Here is a 14,704-nt window from a genome sequence, read left to right as displayed (position 1 = left end):
TGTTAATCATGGGGAAATGTTAATTAAGAAAATGTACCAGTTTCCATTAAGTATTAACGTCAGTGTCATTTCTATGTATGGGTGTGATCTCTCTGATAATTTAGGAAAAAGAAAAACAATCACTGGGCCAGTTCCGTAGGGTTTGAAAAAGAAAACCATCATGCCATCCCATTTTATTTTATATATTTCCCCATCCTACTTTTTAACTGTATGTTATTTTCTCACGAATAATTTGTGCAATGTGACCCATAAAGAAAAGGCTTTGCAGTGGAGCATTGCAATAGAACACTGGGGGCCAGGCACACCATAGGGTCTTGGGTAAGTAATCTCCCCTGTGCTGGTTGTTTTTTGGATAACATCCCAGATAGATGTAGGGGTTTATGAGATCCCATCTGGGAAAGCACATATGATAAAATGTCATATAACTAAATACACACACTCACACAGAAATGAGTGCATGTAAAATGGTGAAATCTGAATAAGGTTGGTGGGCTATATCTGTTGACAAAAAAATTAATCAACAGTCAATCTAAGAAAGAAATGGAAAATTAATTCAAGCCAACCTGAGGATTACAACCCAGGAGACAATCTTTCAGAAAGCACTGGGTACTGTTCCAAAGAGGTAAAAGGGGAGACCAGTATATATGTGATTTTAGAGAAGAGGTATGTACAATCAAGCACACATCTTGGTAGAAGGTTACTGCTATTTGCAAGGTACAGATATCTCAGTTAACGGTTTTAGTGCTTTTCTAAGTATGAGAAGATGCAAGAAACTGGATTCATAAAATTTTTCTCCTGAAAATATCTAGCTATCTGAAGGCCAGTTCTGCCACTTGTCCCAGAGCACAGAGTGCCTCATTCCTGATCTCCACCCTAAAATCCTTTCAGGGTGTGTTGAAGGTCAGAGACTTGTAGAGCCTCATGGTAAGCAACCTTCTTTAGTTGGCCCAGCTCCCTCATAGTCATAAATATGACCAAGGGTTGGGAGACATTTCATGACCATTTTGTCCCATGGTGTTAGAAATGCTCATTCCTAGGTCAGACCAGGATTTCTTTGACAGGCCACTCAATGTGCTATTACTGGACTAAGCTCCATTAACAGTAGCTAAAACTCTCTAGACCGCATGTCTTACTAATTTGTTATGGTCCAGGAAAAGATTCCCTCTTGTTGCTTCTTCACATATCTAGAGTTACACTATTACAATCATTACTCTCATATAGAATTACATATTTGGTCAATTGTTTCAAGTCTCCTAGTCTTCGTTATTTTTATTGGAGGTTCAGTCACACATTTGGTAATGGAAGAAAAGAAAACAATCATAAAATAGGGATAATACAAGTAATATACATAGTAACATTAGTAAGGTCATAAGTAAGTGCTTAAGCTAAGACCTTCCATTAGGTGGGGCGCCCAGTATCTCCCCAGGTCATATGACCAGCCTGTTCTTCACCAATCACTATCTTTAAGGGAAGTGATATATTGACATTGTACATAAAGTTCACCAAAGATGTTTGTATGTACAAGGTGAATGGTGGGTCATCGTGACACCTTACATGATTAAGAAAGGAATGTTATCTTCTAAGGAGTTACATGGCTGGCATCAGAAAAAGAAAAATTGTCCTTTGTGGTTGAGCAGGTATTTCTGCTGTTGGGGAGGTCTGGTCAATGCATAATGCAGATGCACAATGCACACTAGAGGAGAGGGAGGGGGACTAAAGAAGTGGAGAAAAATTTTTATGTTTAAATTTTTCTTGTCTTACCTTAAACTATGAATTTTATTTCATCATATCAAGGTCAATTTTCTGTTTGTGATATTTTATTGTAGCTACACAAGTTACCATTGAGGGAAAATGGGTAAGGGGCATAAGACATCTCTCTCTATTGTTTCTTACAAGTACCTGTAAATCTACAATTGTCTAAAAATAGGTTTTAAAAAGGCATGGTTTTTCTCATTTAGGAAACTAAGAAAACTCACCCCCAATTGAACACTTGCTATGTGCCAGGCAGTGGGGCATGTGGCTTTACATGAACTACCTCTAGGATAAAAACACTTCCTGATCTGCCCTGAACAGAAGGGTTGCCTGTTGACCTGGCATCCCATATAGTTTAACATTTATCCAAAAATCTTCACTGTTAAACAATGTATTATTATTGCTGATATTTACATTAATGTGTTACTGAGTCCAAGCTCACACCACTTGCCACAAGACAGGCCAATAAATCGAGAGACAAGGTGTTGGCACAAGGAAAATCGACTTTATTCGGAAAGCCAGCAAACTGAGAAGATGGCAGATTAATGTCCTAAAGAACCATGTTAATTTGGGGTAGAATTCAAGCTTCTTTTATGCTAGCAAAAGGAGAAGCAGGAGGAGGTGAGGTCAGGTGGTGAGGAATAGCCTTAAGCAGCTGTGCATGGGTAGTGGTCTGAGGGAAGTTATGAAACATCTTTGTTCTTGGTTGGTTGACTCCCATTGAAGTTAATCAGGTCTGGTCAAGATGTTCCTGCAGAACTAGATAAGACAAACGTTAATTTTTCTTGTTTTTGTTTCCTTATCACCTGGGGGGGGAGGTAGAGTTTTTTCAAAAGGGAGCTATCACCTACACCCCAAACTGCAGGCAAAATTCCTTCAATGATTAATGTGGTTATATGCAGAGCTAGCATGACTAAGCAAAGGCAACTAACAGCAGAATACAAAGGTAAGAACTAAAATAGTTTCAAGATAGAGTAAGAGTTGTTCTTCCTTGTTACAAAAGTAAGCCAGAATGGGTTTAGTAGACCTTGTTTACTTGTATTAGTTTCCTAATGCTGCTGTAAAAAAATAACCACAAACTTGAAGGCTTAAAACAATACACATTTATTATCTTACAGCTGCGGAAGTCAAAAGCTCAAAAGCAGTTTTACTGGGCTAAGATCAAGTTTATTGGCAGGGCTATGTTCCCTCTGGAGGCTCTAGAGGAGAATCCATTTTCTTGCCTTTTCTAGTTTATAGAGCTGCATTCCTTGCATCCCTTGGCTCACGGCTCCTTACTCCATCTTTGAAGCCAGCAATTTAGCACCTTACTTCAGTTGTCACATTGCCTTCTTCTGTAGTAAAATCTCCCTCTATCTCCCTCTTATAAGGACATTTGTAATCGTATTTAAGGCCTATCTGGATAATCCGGGATATTCTTCTTGTCTCAAAATTCTTAACTTAATCACATTTGCAAAGTCTCTTTTCTAATTCAACATAATTAACACATCCCTTTCAAGGACAACATGCAGGGTATTCACTGTTAAAATGAAGTAAACTCACACAGGAGTGGCTAGAGAGTGAGCCCCTTTTTGTCTTGAGTGGTAGTGACAAAAGCATTTGATGCTGCTACCTCTGCTGGTTATATGTGATTAGCTAGTTGGGCCATGACCATGCCAAGGACGTTTAAAATGCATGAAAATATATGAGAAATATGTGAGGGAAGTAAAAGCTGAGCTGTGCTGCCATGTAGCTTGAACATCCTTGGTACAGTGGTTTTGTGATTTATTATGCAGTGTAAATCTACATCTATATTTACTTTATTGTTGGAAATGTTTCTTCAATCTTTGAACAAGATTGAATGAAAAATTAAGTAATGAATTCTGTTTTCTTTGGTGATAAACATTTAACTCCCACAAAATGTTTGCTGACATTTACTATGCACCAAGGGGACTGTAGTGATACTATTGACCTCAAGGAAACCCAAATCTACAAACCTGCTAAAGAAACATTTGCATCTACTTCAGAAGGTAGTAGCTATTTTAAAAAGAATATGTCAATTTAGTACATACAGGTGCAGAAGTTGTGTTGACTTCTCATTCTATGAACAGAACTTCTAATTTAGAAGAAATTATTTTTCTTCTAATTTAATTATTCAAATTTTGAATCCTAAGTTTTTGTGTGCATGTTCAAAGGTAGGAGCGATAGCTCCTAATATGTTGGCTCTGTTAGCAAAAGAACTTAGGAAAGAATTATTGATGATAGTTTAAAATCAGCATCATCAGATGATTACAAAGAAAATCAGTTACTAGCAACAGTGATTTGATATTACTTTCATCAAATTAATGGAATAATAATACATTTTTTGTATTACTGATGAAAGGGAAACATGTAGCCTTGTTACTAATGGCATTGTGAATTCAGTTAATAAATTCAACTTTGAGGATAAAATTACTTGTTATGTGGTGTTAATGTGTTAATGAGAATACACATTTTGGTGGAACAAAATGTTGTAGGAAGATAGATGCTTTACTAAATTAAGAAACACATGCATCAGAAATATAATCAGAATTGGTTGTGTCACACATGTAATTAATAATTGTGTAGACAAGATGTGGTATTTTGCAAATCAAAATAGAAACAGTGGTGTCCCATAGTTACACATATGAACACTCAGACACACGTATACCCTGTGTGTGTTTGTGTGTGTGTCTGTGACAACACTGTAGAAGCTACATTATTGGCAGTTTTCTAGTCTTAGGTTGGGTGGTGGTTTCACAAATGTGAAAGAGGAAAAAAAAAAGAAAGGGAATGGAAGAGAAGGAAGAGGGACAAACATGGGTTACACGATGCATCTGTGCACCTGTGGTCCATATTTTTAAATGTTTTAATGCATCCTTTTTTTCTTTTTTAACTTTTTAGCAGTCTGATATTCTCTCTAGATGAGAATAGGTTAAACGTTGGAGTGCAAATATCCAGTGTGGAGTGAAGTGAACAGAGAAGGCGAGAAGGAAGTTGGTAAAATCAGTTTGGGGTTATGGATTTTGAGGTCCCGCAGGGATATTCAGGCGGTGGTGTCCAATAGACTGTTGGCAAAGAAGGTCTGAGACTCAGGGGAGGGAATAACCTGGATATGTAGATTTGGGAATCATCTGTGTTAAGAGGGAAATGAACAGAGATCAGCCAGGGAGAGAGAACACATGGACCGAGAAGAGCAGAGGCTCTGGACATAGCTGCTACTCAAGATGGCAGCGCAGCTTCCTGGCGGGCACCACCACCAGCGCTCTGGAGTCAGGCGGAGCTGGTCTTGAAAGCGGGCTGTGGGGCTACATGTGGAGCGCTCTTGGAGAAGTCGGGTACCCTCCCTGTGATCAGCTGTCACAACTGGGGATAAAGGGCATCTCAGAGGGATGCTGAGCGAGGACCTGAGAGGCGCCAGGTAAAGCACCTGCAGTCAGGAAGCCTCTCCCCACCTGCCCTGTCGGTAACTCCTCCTTCTCCAACCGCCCCGCTCCCACACAGTCCTCAGCTGTCCGGTCCCTCTGGGATGGGGGGGGGGAGACCGAGCTCCGGTGACGTGGCGCTCACGTGACTGGCCGGGCACCCTGCAATCTGGTCCCGGCGCCGTCGCTCGCGTTGCCCGCGCGGAACCAGCTCCCGGAGCTGTCTGGGTGGCGGGCGAGGGGAGAGCAGGCTTAGGCGAGCCAGAGGAGGCGCAGGCCCGGCCCGGGCGCTGCAGGTCAGTGTGAAGGTGGGCGCTGCTGGCGGCCCGGGTGGGGGTGGAAGCGGATGGGACTAGGATCTGGTAGCAGCGGGGAGAGGGGAAGGGGTCCCGAGATGGGTGAGGATGGGCACGGGGCGTGGCGTGGACAGGTAGGGAGGGAGGACCCTGCAACTGGCCCTGCCGCCTCTTCGACGCCCCTCCTCTGCGCCCTACATCCATTTTGGAGCCTGTAATTGGGGGGGGAGTGCGCCCCCGCAGTGCGACAGTGAAAGGTAGACAAATTCTGGAAATAACCCCCCTCTCACACTCTGAGCCTATGAGCAAATATTGATCTCCGCGTAAAGGAGTGGGGGCGGGGCGGGTTGCCTGCCCGGGAGGGGTCCCAGCGACCCGAACAGTTTGTAAAGCATCCTGGTCTGGTCCTGAGGCCTGACAAAAAGATTTGGCGACTGAGGTGCGGGGTCAGGGGAGGTTGGGGGGAACCGTTGGATGAGGAGGGCCATGATTCAGGAAAGGGACCTCAATCTGCTGACCGTGCAGCCCCTCTCTGTCTCCTGTCTGTCTACAGGTCTGCATGTCTGTTCCCAGCACTCTGCAAGGCTAGAAAAGGAGGAGGAACCTTTCCAGAATCCCTGCAGGTCAGCGGAAGGAGGGAGAGGCACTGGACAGGCACAGAGCTGGGGGCCGGGTGCGGAGGGCACAGCTTGGGCAGAATTTGAGGGCCCCACTGCCCATCCCCCCATATATAATATACACACTTTCTGCCACGCTGAAGGATGGTACAAGGTGGCAGGGCCTGCCAGGGAAATGGTTGGCTCTCAGTGCAGGCGGAATGGTGGGGTAAAGGGTGGCCAGAAGGCACACTAGGCTGGGCCAGGTCAGGGGAACGCTGACAAGGGTGAGATGCCAGTACTATCCGGACCTGCATTCCACCCCCAAGGCCTCAGTCTCCCTTGTTTCCTCTTGTCTCTCTCCCCCCACCCCACCGCATCCCATCCCCCAGGACAGGAAAACGAGGGGACATCTCAACATGGAAAAACTCTGCAATGAAAATGAAGGAAAGCTGGAAAGCGAAGGAAAGCCAGAAAATGAAGTAAAGCCTGAAAATCAAGGAAAGTCAGATGAGGAAGAAAAGCCAGAAGTGGAGGGGAAGTCAGAACACGAGGGAGAGCTCCAGAATGAGGGACGGCCAGAAGACCAGGGACAACCAGAAGATGAGAGGAAGAGAGAAAAGCAGGACAAGTCCGAAGCTGAGGGAAAGCCACACGGTGAGGGCAAGGTGGAATCCCAGGCAAAGCCAGAGAGTCAGCTGCGGGCTGCCGAAAAGCACACCGCTGAAGACTATGTGCCCCGGAAAGCAAAAAGAAAAACGGACAGGGGGACGGACGATTCCCCCAAGGACTATCAGAACAACTTACAGGAAAGGCATCTGGGCAGTGAGGAGATGATGACAGAATGTGCAGATATGTCAAGGGCTCAGGAAGAGCTAAGGAAAAGACAGAAAATGGGTGGTTTTCATTGGATGCAAAGAGATGTACAGGATCCATTCACCCCAAGGGGCCAATGGGGTGTCAGGGGAATGAGGGGCGGAGGTAGGGGCCAGAGGCGCTTACATGGTATCCCATATCTTTAATGCCTTTGGCCTTCAATTCTGACTCCTCTAATGAGAATATTGCTGACCCTGCTTTCCCTGGCAGGCATTTGCCATGCTATGTGCTTTAATCTTAAGCTGATTCTTTGCTTTTGCTTTAGGTGTCACTCTCATTACCAGCAGCCTTTTGATCCAACTACAGTGCTCTCTGTGTTTCAGTAGGGGATTTTCACCCATGTGCATGGAAGAGATGTTCATGGTACACTGTAAAACAACAATAAAGAAAAAACAGTTTTCAGATTCGAATATATAGTATCAAACCATTTTTGAAAAAGTATAAATGTTTGTGTAATGCATCTGTGCACAGAAAAATCTAAAAATTAAGTGCTGCTTTTTTCTTGCTTTGGTAGCCAAAAATACGTCTCACCTGCACTCAAAAATAAGTCCAGTCACCTGATGGTACCTCCACGCCATTCCTCTGCAGATGTGCCCATCCCCATGTCTTCTCCTAGTTGGAACCATGTCAATGGGCACTGCTGTCCTTTCTCTGAGTCCTTTACCGTCCTATGGCTCCAACCATGTGTGATTCTTTATCTTTCTTTTCTTTGCTCACTCATCTCTGCTTTTTCCTAAATGATATGCATTATGTTAGTCATTAAAAAACAACTAAGGGACTTCCCTGGTGGCACAGTAGTTAAGAATCCACCTGCCAATGCAGGGGACACAGGTTTGATCCCTGGTCTGGGAAGATCCCACATGCCGTGGAGCAACAAAGCCCATGCGCCACAACTACTGAGCCTGTGCTCTAGAACCTGTGAGCCACAACTACTGAAGCCTGCATGCCTAGAGCCCGTGCTCCACAACAAGAGAAGCCACTGCAATGAGAAGCCCGCATGCTGCAAAGAAGAGTTACCCCTGTTCGCTGCAACTAGAGAAAGCCTGCGTGCAGCAACGAAGACCCAACGGAGCCAAAAAGAAAGAAAGAAAGAAAGAAAGAAATTTACTGAAAAAAAAAAAAACTAAGACCAGAAAACAATACATGATAAGTGATTGGACTGTTCAGTGAGTTTTTGAGAGCAATGAAGACACAATATTCCTGTTGTTAGAATGTACAATAATAGGTAAAACTCATATTAACTCTGGTACCCAGAGCTAGAGGAATCAACTTGGCAGTTATAACAGACACACTGTTGTAAGGGTCAGTGTTGTCATCTGTAAAATGGGGATAATATTTGCCTCATGGGACTACCAAGTGGACCAAATGAGGTACTGAGTATATGAGATGTGTTGTGACCTAGCCCCCACCAGATACCTGGGGAAGGAATGGCTCCCATACCACTCTCATGCACTAGCAGGTATGTGGATGGAATCAGACTCTTAGAGGAGAACTGAGCGAGGTCTCACTTGTGCCCAGGAACAAGTTCAGGCAGCTGAGAGATAGGTGCCACTCTCTCCGGGATACTGCCATGTCTGCTGGGCACTGTGCTTCTTCTCCTGGGTCCTGTACTCATTACTGATACTGTGTAATGAGCTGGAGGGTGTAAGGTGCCAAAGCCATATCAATTTCTCTGGAGTCACTGACCACCTACCCTTGACCTCTATAGAAGTGTGGATAAAGCCCTCTCTTCACTTTAGAGTTACGGTTACCCTGTTACCTGTGAGTATCCCCCTAGTGCTACTTGAGACTAGTACCTTTCAGACTCTTTTTAAGCAAAATGATCATTTATGTATATTTTGTTGGTTTGCGTGTTTTTGCATACATAAGCATCCTTCTTACCAAATTCAGATGTTACAGGTTAGACCAGGGGGGAAATATCTGCATGGTAGAAACTGCTATTCTCACAGGTTAATATCTCACCTGCAGTCTCTCCTTCCTAGGTTGAATTCTCTCCCAGGAAACTCTTGTCAGGCCCTGCGTTAGCAGTTCAGCAGACCCATCAACATATTTGATTTTTAGATCCTTATCAGTGAATATGTGGTGCATACACCAGCTGCATCAGCATAACCTGCGAGCTAATTAGAAATGCAGAGTCCCAGGCCCTACTCAGACCTACTGAGTTGGAATCTTCATTTTAACAAGATCCCCAGATGATTCCTATGCACATTGAAGTTTGAGAAGCACTGGCTTAGAGGGAGACTCTTTTTAGGCTTTCCACTCCCACCTTCACATGAAGGATGTGCCTGAAAGGATAAGTATATGCCCCATATAAGATACACATCATAGATTATTAAACAGACCCATGTTTGTCAATCTGCAGTTACCCCTCCCCCCATGCATTAGTAGGTCTTGAAATTAATTCACTGGGTCAGGACTTGTAATTTTTTAATGAACTAGAATAAAGTTGATTAGAGTCAAATATAAAATATCAAATTGAAGATAGGGTGAATATTGTTTTGTGAAATTTATATTTCACTTATGTATGTATGTATGTGCACCATGAGTTGTGATGAAAAGTATATTTCTGACTGTGGGCTGTGGTTTTCAAAAAATTGAGAAACTTGGCACTGGACTCTTTGCATTGCAAAGAATATCCAGTCCATTTCATACTTGTATCCCTAGTGCCCAGCACAGTACCTGACAAATAGTAGGTACTTATTAAAAGTGTAAATAATAATGACTAATTTAGGAACTCAAATTTTTCTCCAAGTTTAGCCTCTGTCTACACAAATAACCTTGGAAAAATAACTTCAGTTGTCGAACAGGGGTTACTTACAATTCCAAAATGATCCGCAAGCCATGGGCTTCACGGCCTGGATAGGAACTACTGCAATTCACAGCTAGAGCTGTCATTAGTAAAAGAAATATACACTCAGCAGCACCAAGGAGAGCTCCTGGGCTGGAGAAAGTGGAATTTCTTAAGCCCAGAAGACAGGTTCTGCAAAGTGAAACTAAACAGCTGTGGAATCTGTGCTGTAAAAGGGCCCAGTGAAGGGCTCTGTGTTGCCACAGGAGCATAGCCTCACAAAAGAACAGAAGCATGCCTGCCAGGGTGGGAGGCCAGGGGTGAGGGGCTTCCCTGGAGGGATAGCAGCTGAGCTACCAGCAGATGGTCTTTCTCCACTTAGCCTGAGGGAATCAAGGACTTGGGTTTTAGAGACAACATATATCATGTTGGTTTTGTGCTTGAACTCCCTATGATTCCCAGTTCTGAGTGGTGCCCAGAGCAAGAAAAAGATCTACAGTAGGTCCAGGCTGTAGGGCAAGTTTCTCTGACACTTCAGCTTCATGACTCTGCAGACCCGATTGTATTGTATTCCTGCTAGACAGAGTCTATGAAGCCTTAGAAAGCCCCAGTAGTAAAATTACAATACACACCCGAGTGTTTTAGAGAAAACAACATGCCCTCTTCTGTTGGCAACTAGTCTCCATTTGAAAACTGCTTGTAGCTTGCTACCAGTCCTTGGTAAAGACTTAACATCTGATCATGAGGTTTTAATTTTCTGCGCAAATGAGACATCCACTATGAACTTGTTTCTATATACTCTTTTGAATAATAAAGTTTGGTGTGAGCACAGCTTTCTACCATTAATTGCAAATGGATTTAAAAGACTGGGCCTGAGTAAGTAAAGAAGGCACAAGTAAATTACAGACCTACTCCTGTTATTTCATTCTCTCTCTCTCAAAACATATATTGTCTCATGGGGAGTTCCTCAAGACCAGTTAGAAAAAGAAGGATACAACAGTGGTCCAGTTCATGGATGTATCTTCTTGGTGTGTTGACAGTAGGTGGAAATGGATGTCTGCTGCACTATAGCCCCACTCAGGAATGACTCAGAAAATAGTGGGAAAGAGAAATGATACCAGTGGGTAGAATTTTTGTGTGAAGACATCGTGGCGGTAGGTATGGATCTACTCTGGTTCATGTGCAATGATTAAAAGATTGGTCAGGGACTTGGAGAGAATTAAATTGGAAAATTAATGATGAGGAAGTCTGAGGAATAGGTTTGTAGATGGCCACTCATAAAGGGCACAGATGGTACAGATATTTGTCTCAAGATATAATCATTTACTCTTGCACAACAAATTACCACACACTTAGCTGCTTAACAGATCACTCATTTATTAGCTCACACATCTGTAGGTCAGAAGTCTGGCACACCATGGTTGTGTTTTCTCTGCTCAGGGTGTCACAAGGTTAACATCAAGATGTCAGCCAAACCAAGTTCTCTTCTAGTAACTCTGGGGAAAAAATCTGCTTCCAAGTTCATTTATGTTGTTTTCAGAATTCAGTTCCTTGCAGCTGTAGGATTGTGGTCGTACACTTTTTTGCTGGTGGTCAGGCTGTTTTCAGTTTGTAGAGGCTACTTGCATTCTTTACCATGAGACTCACTCTATTCTCAAGCCAGCAATAGCACATTGACTCTTTCTCATGCTTCTTATCTCTGACTTTTCTGTCTCTAACTCTAGACCCCTTATTTAAACGGATGATATGATTAGGTAAGGCCCACCTAGGTAATCTTCCTATGTTAAGGCCAACTGATTTGAGACCCTAATTACATCTACAAGATGACTTCACAGAAATATATGGATTAGTGTTTGACTGAATAACTTGAAGAAGGTATATATACACCATCGGCTGGTAATTTGGTAGGAGATCTTAAAATTATGCTTACCACAGTCTGCCTTCTGATCCCCAAAGATTCATGTCCTTCCCAAATGCAAAATACATTCACCTTCTCCCAAGGTTCCCAAGAATCTCATCCCATTACAGTGTTAGCTCAGAAGTCAAAATCTCATCATCTAAATTATCTAAACCAGATGTGGATGAGAATCTTGGGCATAATTCATTAAGTGCAGTTCCTAAAGATATTCATCTCCTCTGTGGACCTATGAAACTAAAGACACAAATTTTCTGCCCACAAAACTCCCAACATATAATGATGGGAGAGGCACAGGATAACAGTTATAAATGAAAATGGGGAAAACGGAAGATAAAAAGGAGTCACTATCCCAAAAGTGCTGGACTTCCATTGTTAGATTTCAAGACCTGAGAATAGTCCTCTGTGGCTCTTAGCTTCACCCTCTGTGCTTATGGCTCCAGACTCTTGACTCTTAGCTCTTTATTCTGAGCTCTTGGTTCTGTCCTCTGATTCATCCTTCCTTTTTAATTAAAGGTAGCATGTGTTCCCAGTTAAGTAGCTTTATCAGGCTGCTTCCCAACAGAAATATTTGGGGGTTCAGATATTCTGCTTTCATTTGTGCTCTTCTGTCTCTTTCATTCCAAGCTGACAATATTTCCATTGATATAATTTTCTTAAGAACCTTGCTATTCTTGAATAAATTGCACTGGGTTTTACTCCACTGGACAAAATCTACACACACAATTAACTCTGAGATGATTTTTCTCTATCTTTGGCTCCAGCTGAGGTGGCTGAGTGTGCATGCATTAGGATCCTAAAGGATGTGCATATTCCTTGCCACATGGTGACTCCATCACCAAGCCAGTAGTGGTACATTAAATCATTCTCATACTTCAAATTATTGACTTCTTTGACCTCTAGACCCCTTAAGCTTCCTAGAGGCTGTCAGGTTTTGCTGAAAAATAAGCTTTGTGTGACTGAGTACTCTGACTTTTTTAACTTTTGGAGGTTTCAGCAAAAGGTTATACTAGTTACACACTCAACTTTTTCTCTATGTCATTCTTTCAGAAGGTATCTCTTAATTTTAGTGTATTTTGCCATTTGAATAGAATGGGAGTTTCCCAAATCATCAAGTCCTATTTTCTTTTTGTTTAACAGATATTCCCTCAATTTGTCTCTCTCCTGCCACTTTTTGATATAAATAGTAAGAAGAAACCAGGCCATACCTCAGCAATTTGCTTGGAAATCCCTTCAGCTAAATGTTCAAGTTTATCATTTACAAGTGCTGCTTTCCAGTGAACTGTTGGAGATAATTTCACTAATCATTCTGCTACTGCATATGAGGATCTCATGCCTCCAGTTTCCAATAACATGCTCCTCACATCCTTCTGGACCTGTGCTAGCAGGGTCTATGAGGTGTATATTTTTACTTACAGGTGGTTCAAAGCAATAATGTTCCTCGAAGTTCTTCCAGCCTCCACCCACTGCCCAGTTTCCAAGCCACTTACACATTTTTAGGTATTTGGTACTTTCAGTGCCAATATCTGTATTAGTTTTCTATTACTATGTAACAAATTACTTTAAATTTAGTGGCTTAAAATAAGACATTTATTACCTGACAGTGTCTCACACAGCTGGGATGTGGGGGAGAGGGAGCCCTGTGTTTTGGCTACGGCAGTCTGGAATGGAGTATCCAGCTCACTGAACTTGGAAAGTGGGGAGGAAGCAGTCTTGGTTCAAATATTAGAGGCTTTTAGCTTTCTTACTGAATTTGTGTAGATTTTCTTGAGCAGATATTTCTTCGTGTGCTGTTTGTCCTTAGGACCATTTCCAAAGGCCGTTAATGGCTGATTTCGTTTTATTTAAAATATGATTTTTACTACTTTCACTGAGGATCAGGTCAGTGGGGCTCCTCGTGTTGCCATGCCAGAAGTCAATCTTCCATTATTTCTTCATAGTATTTCATCCCCTCTTCTTCTGAAACTTTGATTATACATTTGACCCTTGAACAATGCAGGGTTTATTGGTGCTGACCCCCTACACCGTTGAAAATCCATGTACATCTTTTGACTCCCTCAAAACTTAACTACTGATAGTCTACTGTTGAATGGAAGCCTTACTGATAACATAAAGAGTTGATTAACACATATTTTGTGTGTTATATGTGTTATATACTGTTACAACAAAGTAAGCTAGAGAAAAGAAAATGTTATTAAGAAAATCATAAGGAAGAGAAAATACATGTACAGTACTGTATTGTATTTATCAATACTGTAAGTTTACATTGTTTGTTTACATAGCCTGTCAATGCCTACATCAATAATGTCTTATGTGATGCAAAACACTGTAGCTGTTATATGTATTACTAACACTAGACTTCAAAAATGAAAAGATCATGTGAAAAAGAACTTCATATTTATTTACAGGTATAAGGATTCATGCATTGATAAAAAAGAAGCAGTAATATAATTGCTTTATAGTAGCATAGTGTAATCAATACCATTGCTTCATGGTAGCGTAGCCTAGGCATTAATGAATGAACCATTATAAAATTCTTATGGCATATAGTATTACAGTCATATTCATAATACAGCACTGAAACATTATTACATTAAAGAAAAACACCTGTCTGTGATGATGATAGGCTGATACACAGTTTCTCCAATTGTGAGACAGAAAGAAGTATATTGTATGGTAATGTAATTCTTTGAAAGCAGAGTTATAAAACAGTAAGAAAACTAACACATTATTAATTTTATATCAGTCACCTTATGCCTATGTAAGAATAGGCTATCCACTTCAATATAAATATTGCACACAATGTTCTACACACATATTTTTGTATATTTCTTGAAAAAAATCTGCATATAAGTGGACCAAGCAGTTCAAACCCATGTTTTTCAAGGGTCAGTTGTATATACATTAGATTTTTTTCCCCACCATATCCCATTAGACTGTCACAATCTTTTCTGTATTGTCTATCCTTTTGCCTCTCTCTCTCCCTCAGTCTAGAGATTAGCACCAGTTCAGAGCCTTTAGCTAGTAACTCCCAGGAGGTCTTGGTATTTCTATGTCCC

General features: G+C 41.9%; 1 protein-coding gene across 2 annotated transcripts; it reads left to right on the top strand.

The window, feature by feature from the left end:
- The first annotated feature begins 5,337 nt into the window (after positions 1–5,337).
- Positions 5,338–10,503, top strand: TCEAL6 (transcription elongation factor A like 6). Of its 2 annotated transcripts, none has more exons than XM_030851406.2 (3): positions 5,338–5,470; positions 6,024–6,093; positions 6,459–10,503. In XM_030851406.2, exon 3 carries the CDS (start codon positions 6,486–6,488, stop codon positions 7,086–7,088), a length of 603 nt encoding a protein of 200 aa, XP_030707266.1. In that variant the 5' UTR covers positions 5,338–5,470; positions 6,024–6,093; positions 6,459–6,485; the 3' UTR covers positions 7,089–10,503. The 2 variants fall into 2 exon arrangements, with proteins under 2 accessions (XP_030707266.1, XP_060148920.1); XM_060292937.1 differs by having other exon boundaries at positions 5,347–5,482.
- Positions 10,504–14,704: the final 4,201 nt, after the last annotated feature.

Source organism: Globicephala melas, chromosome X (genome assembly GCF_963455315.2).
Source record: "Globicephala melas chromosome X, mGloMel1.2, whole genome shotgun sequence".
NCBI classification, from domain to species: Eukaryota; Metazoa; Chordata; class Mammalia; order Artiodactyla; family Delphinidae; genus Globicephala; species Globicephala melas.
The sequence above is the reverse complement of the archived record's forward strand: the minus strand, read 5'-3'. Positions and strand labels throughout refer to the sequence as shown.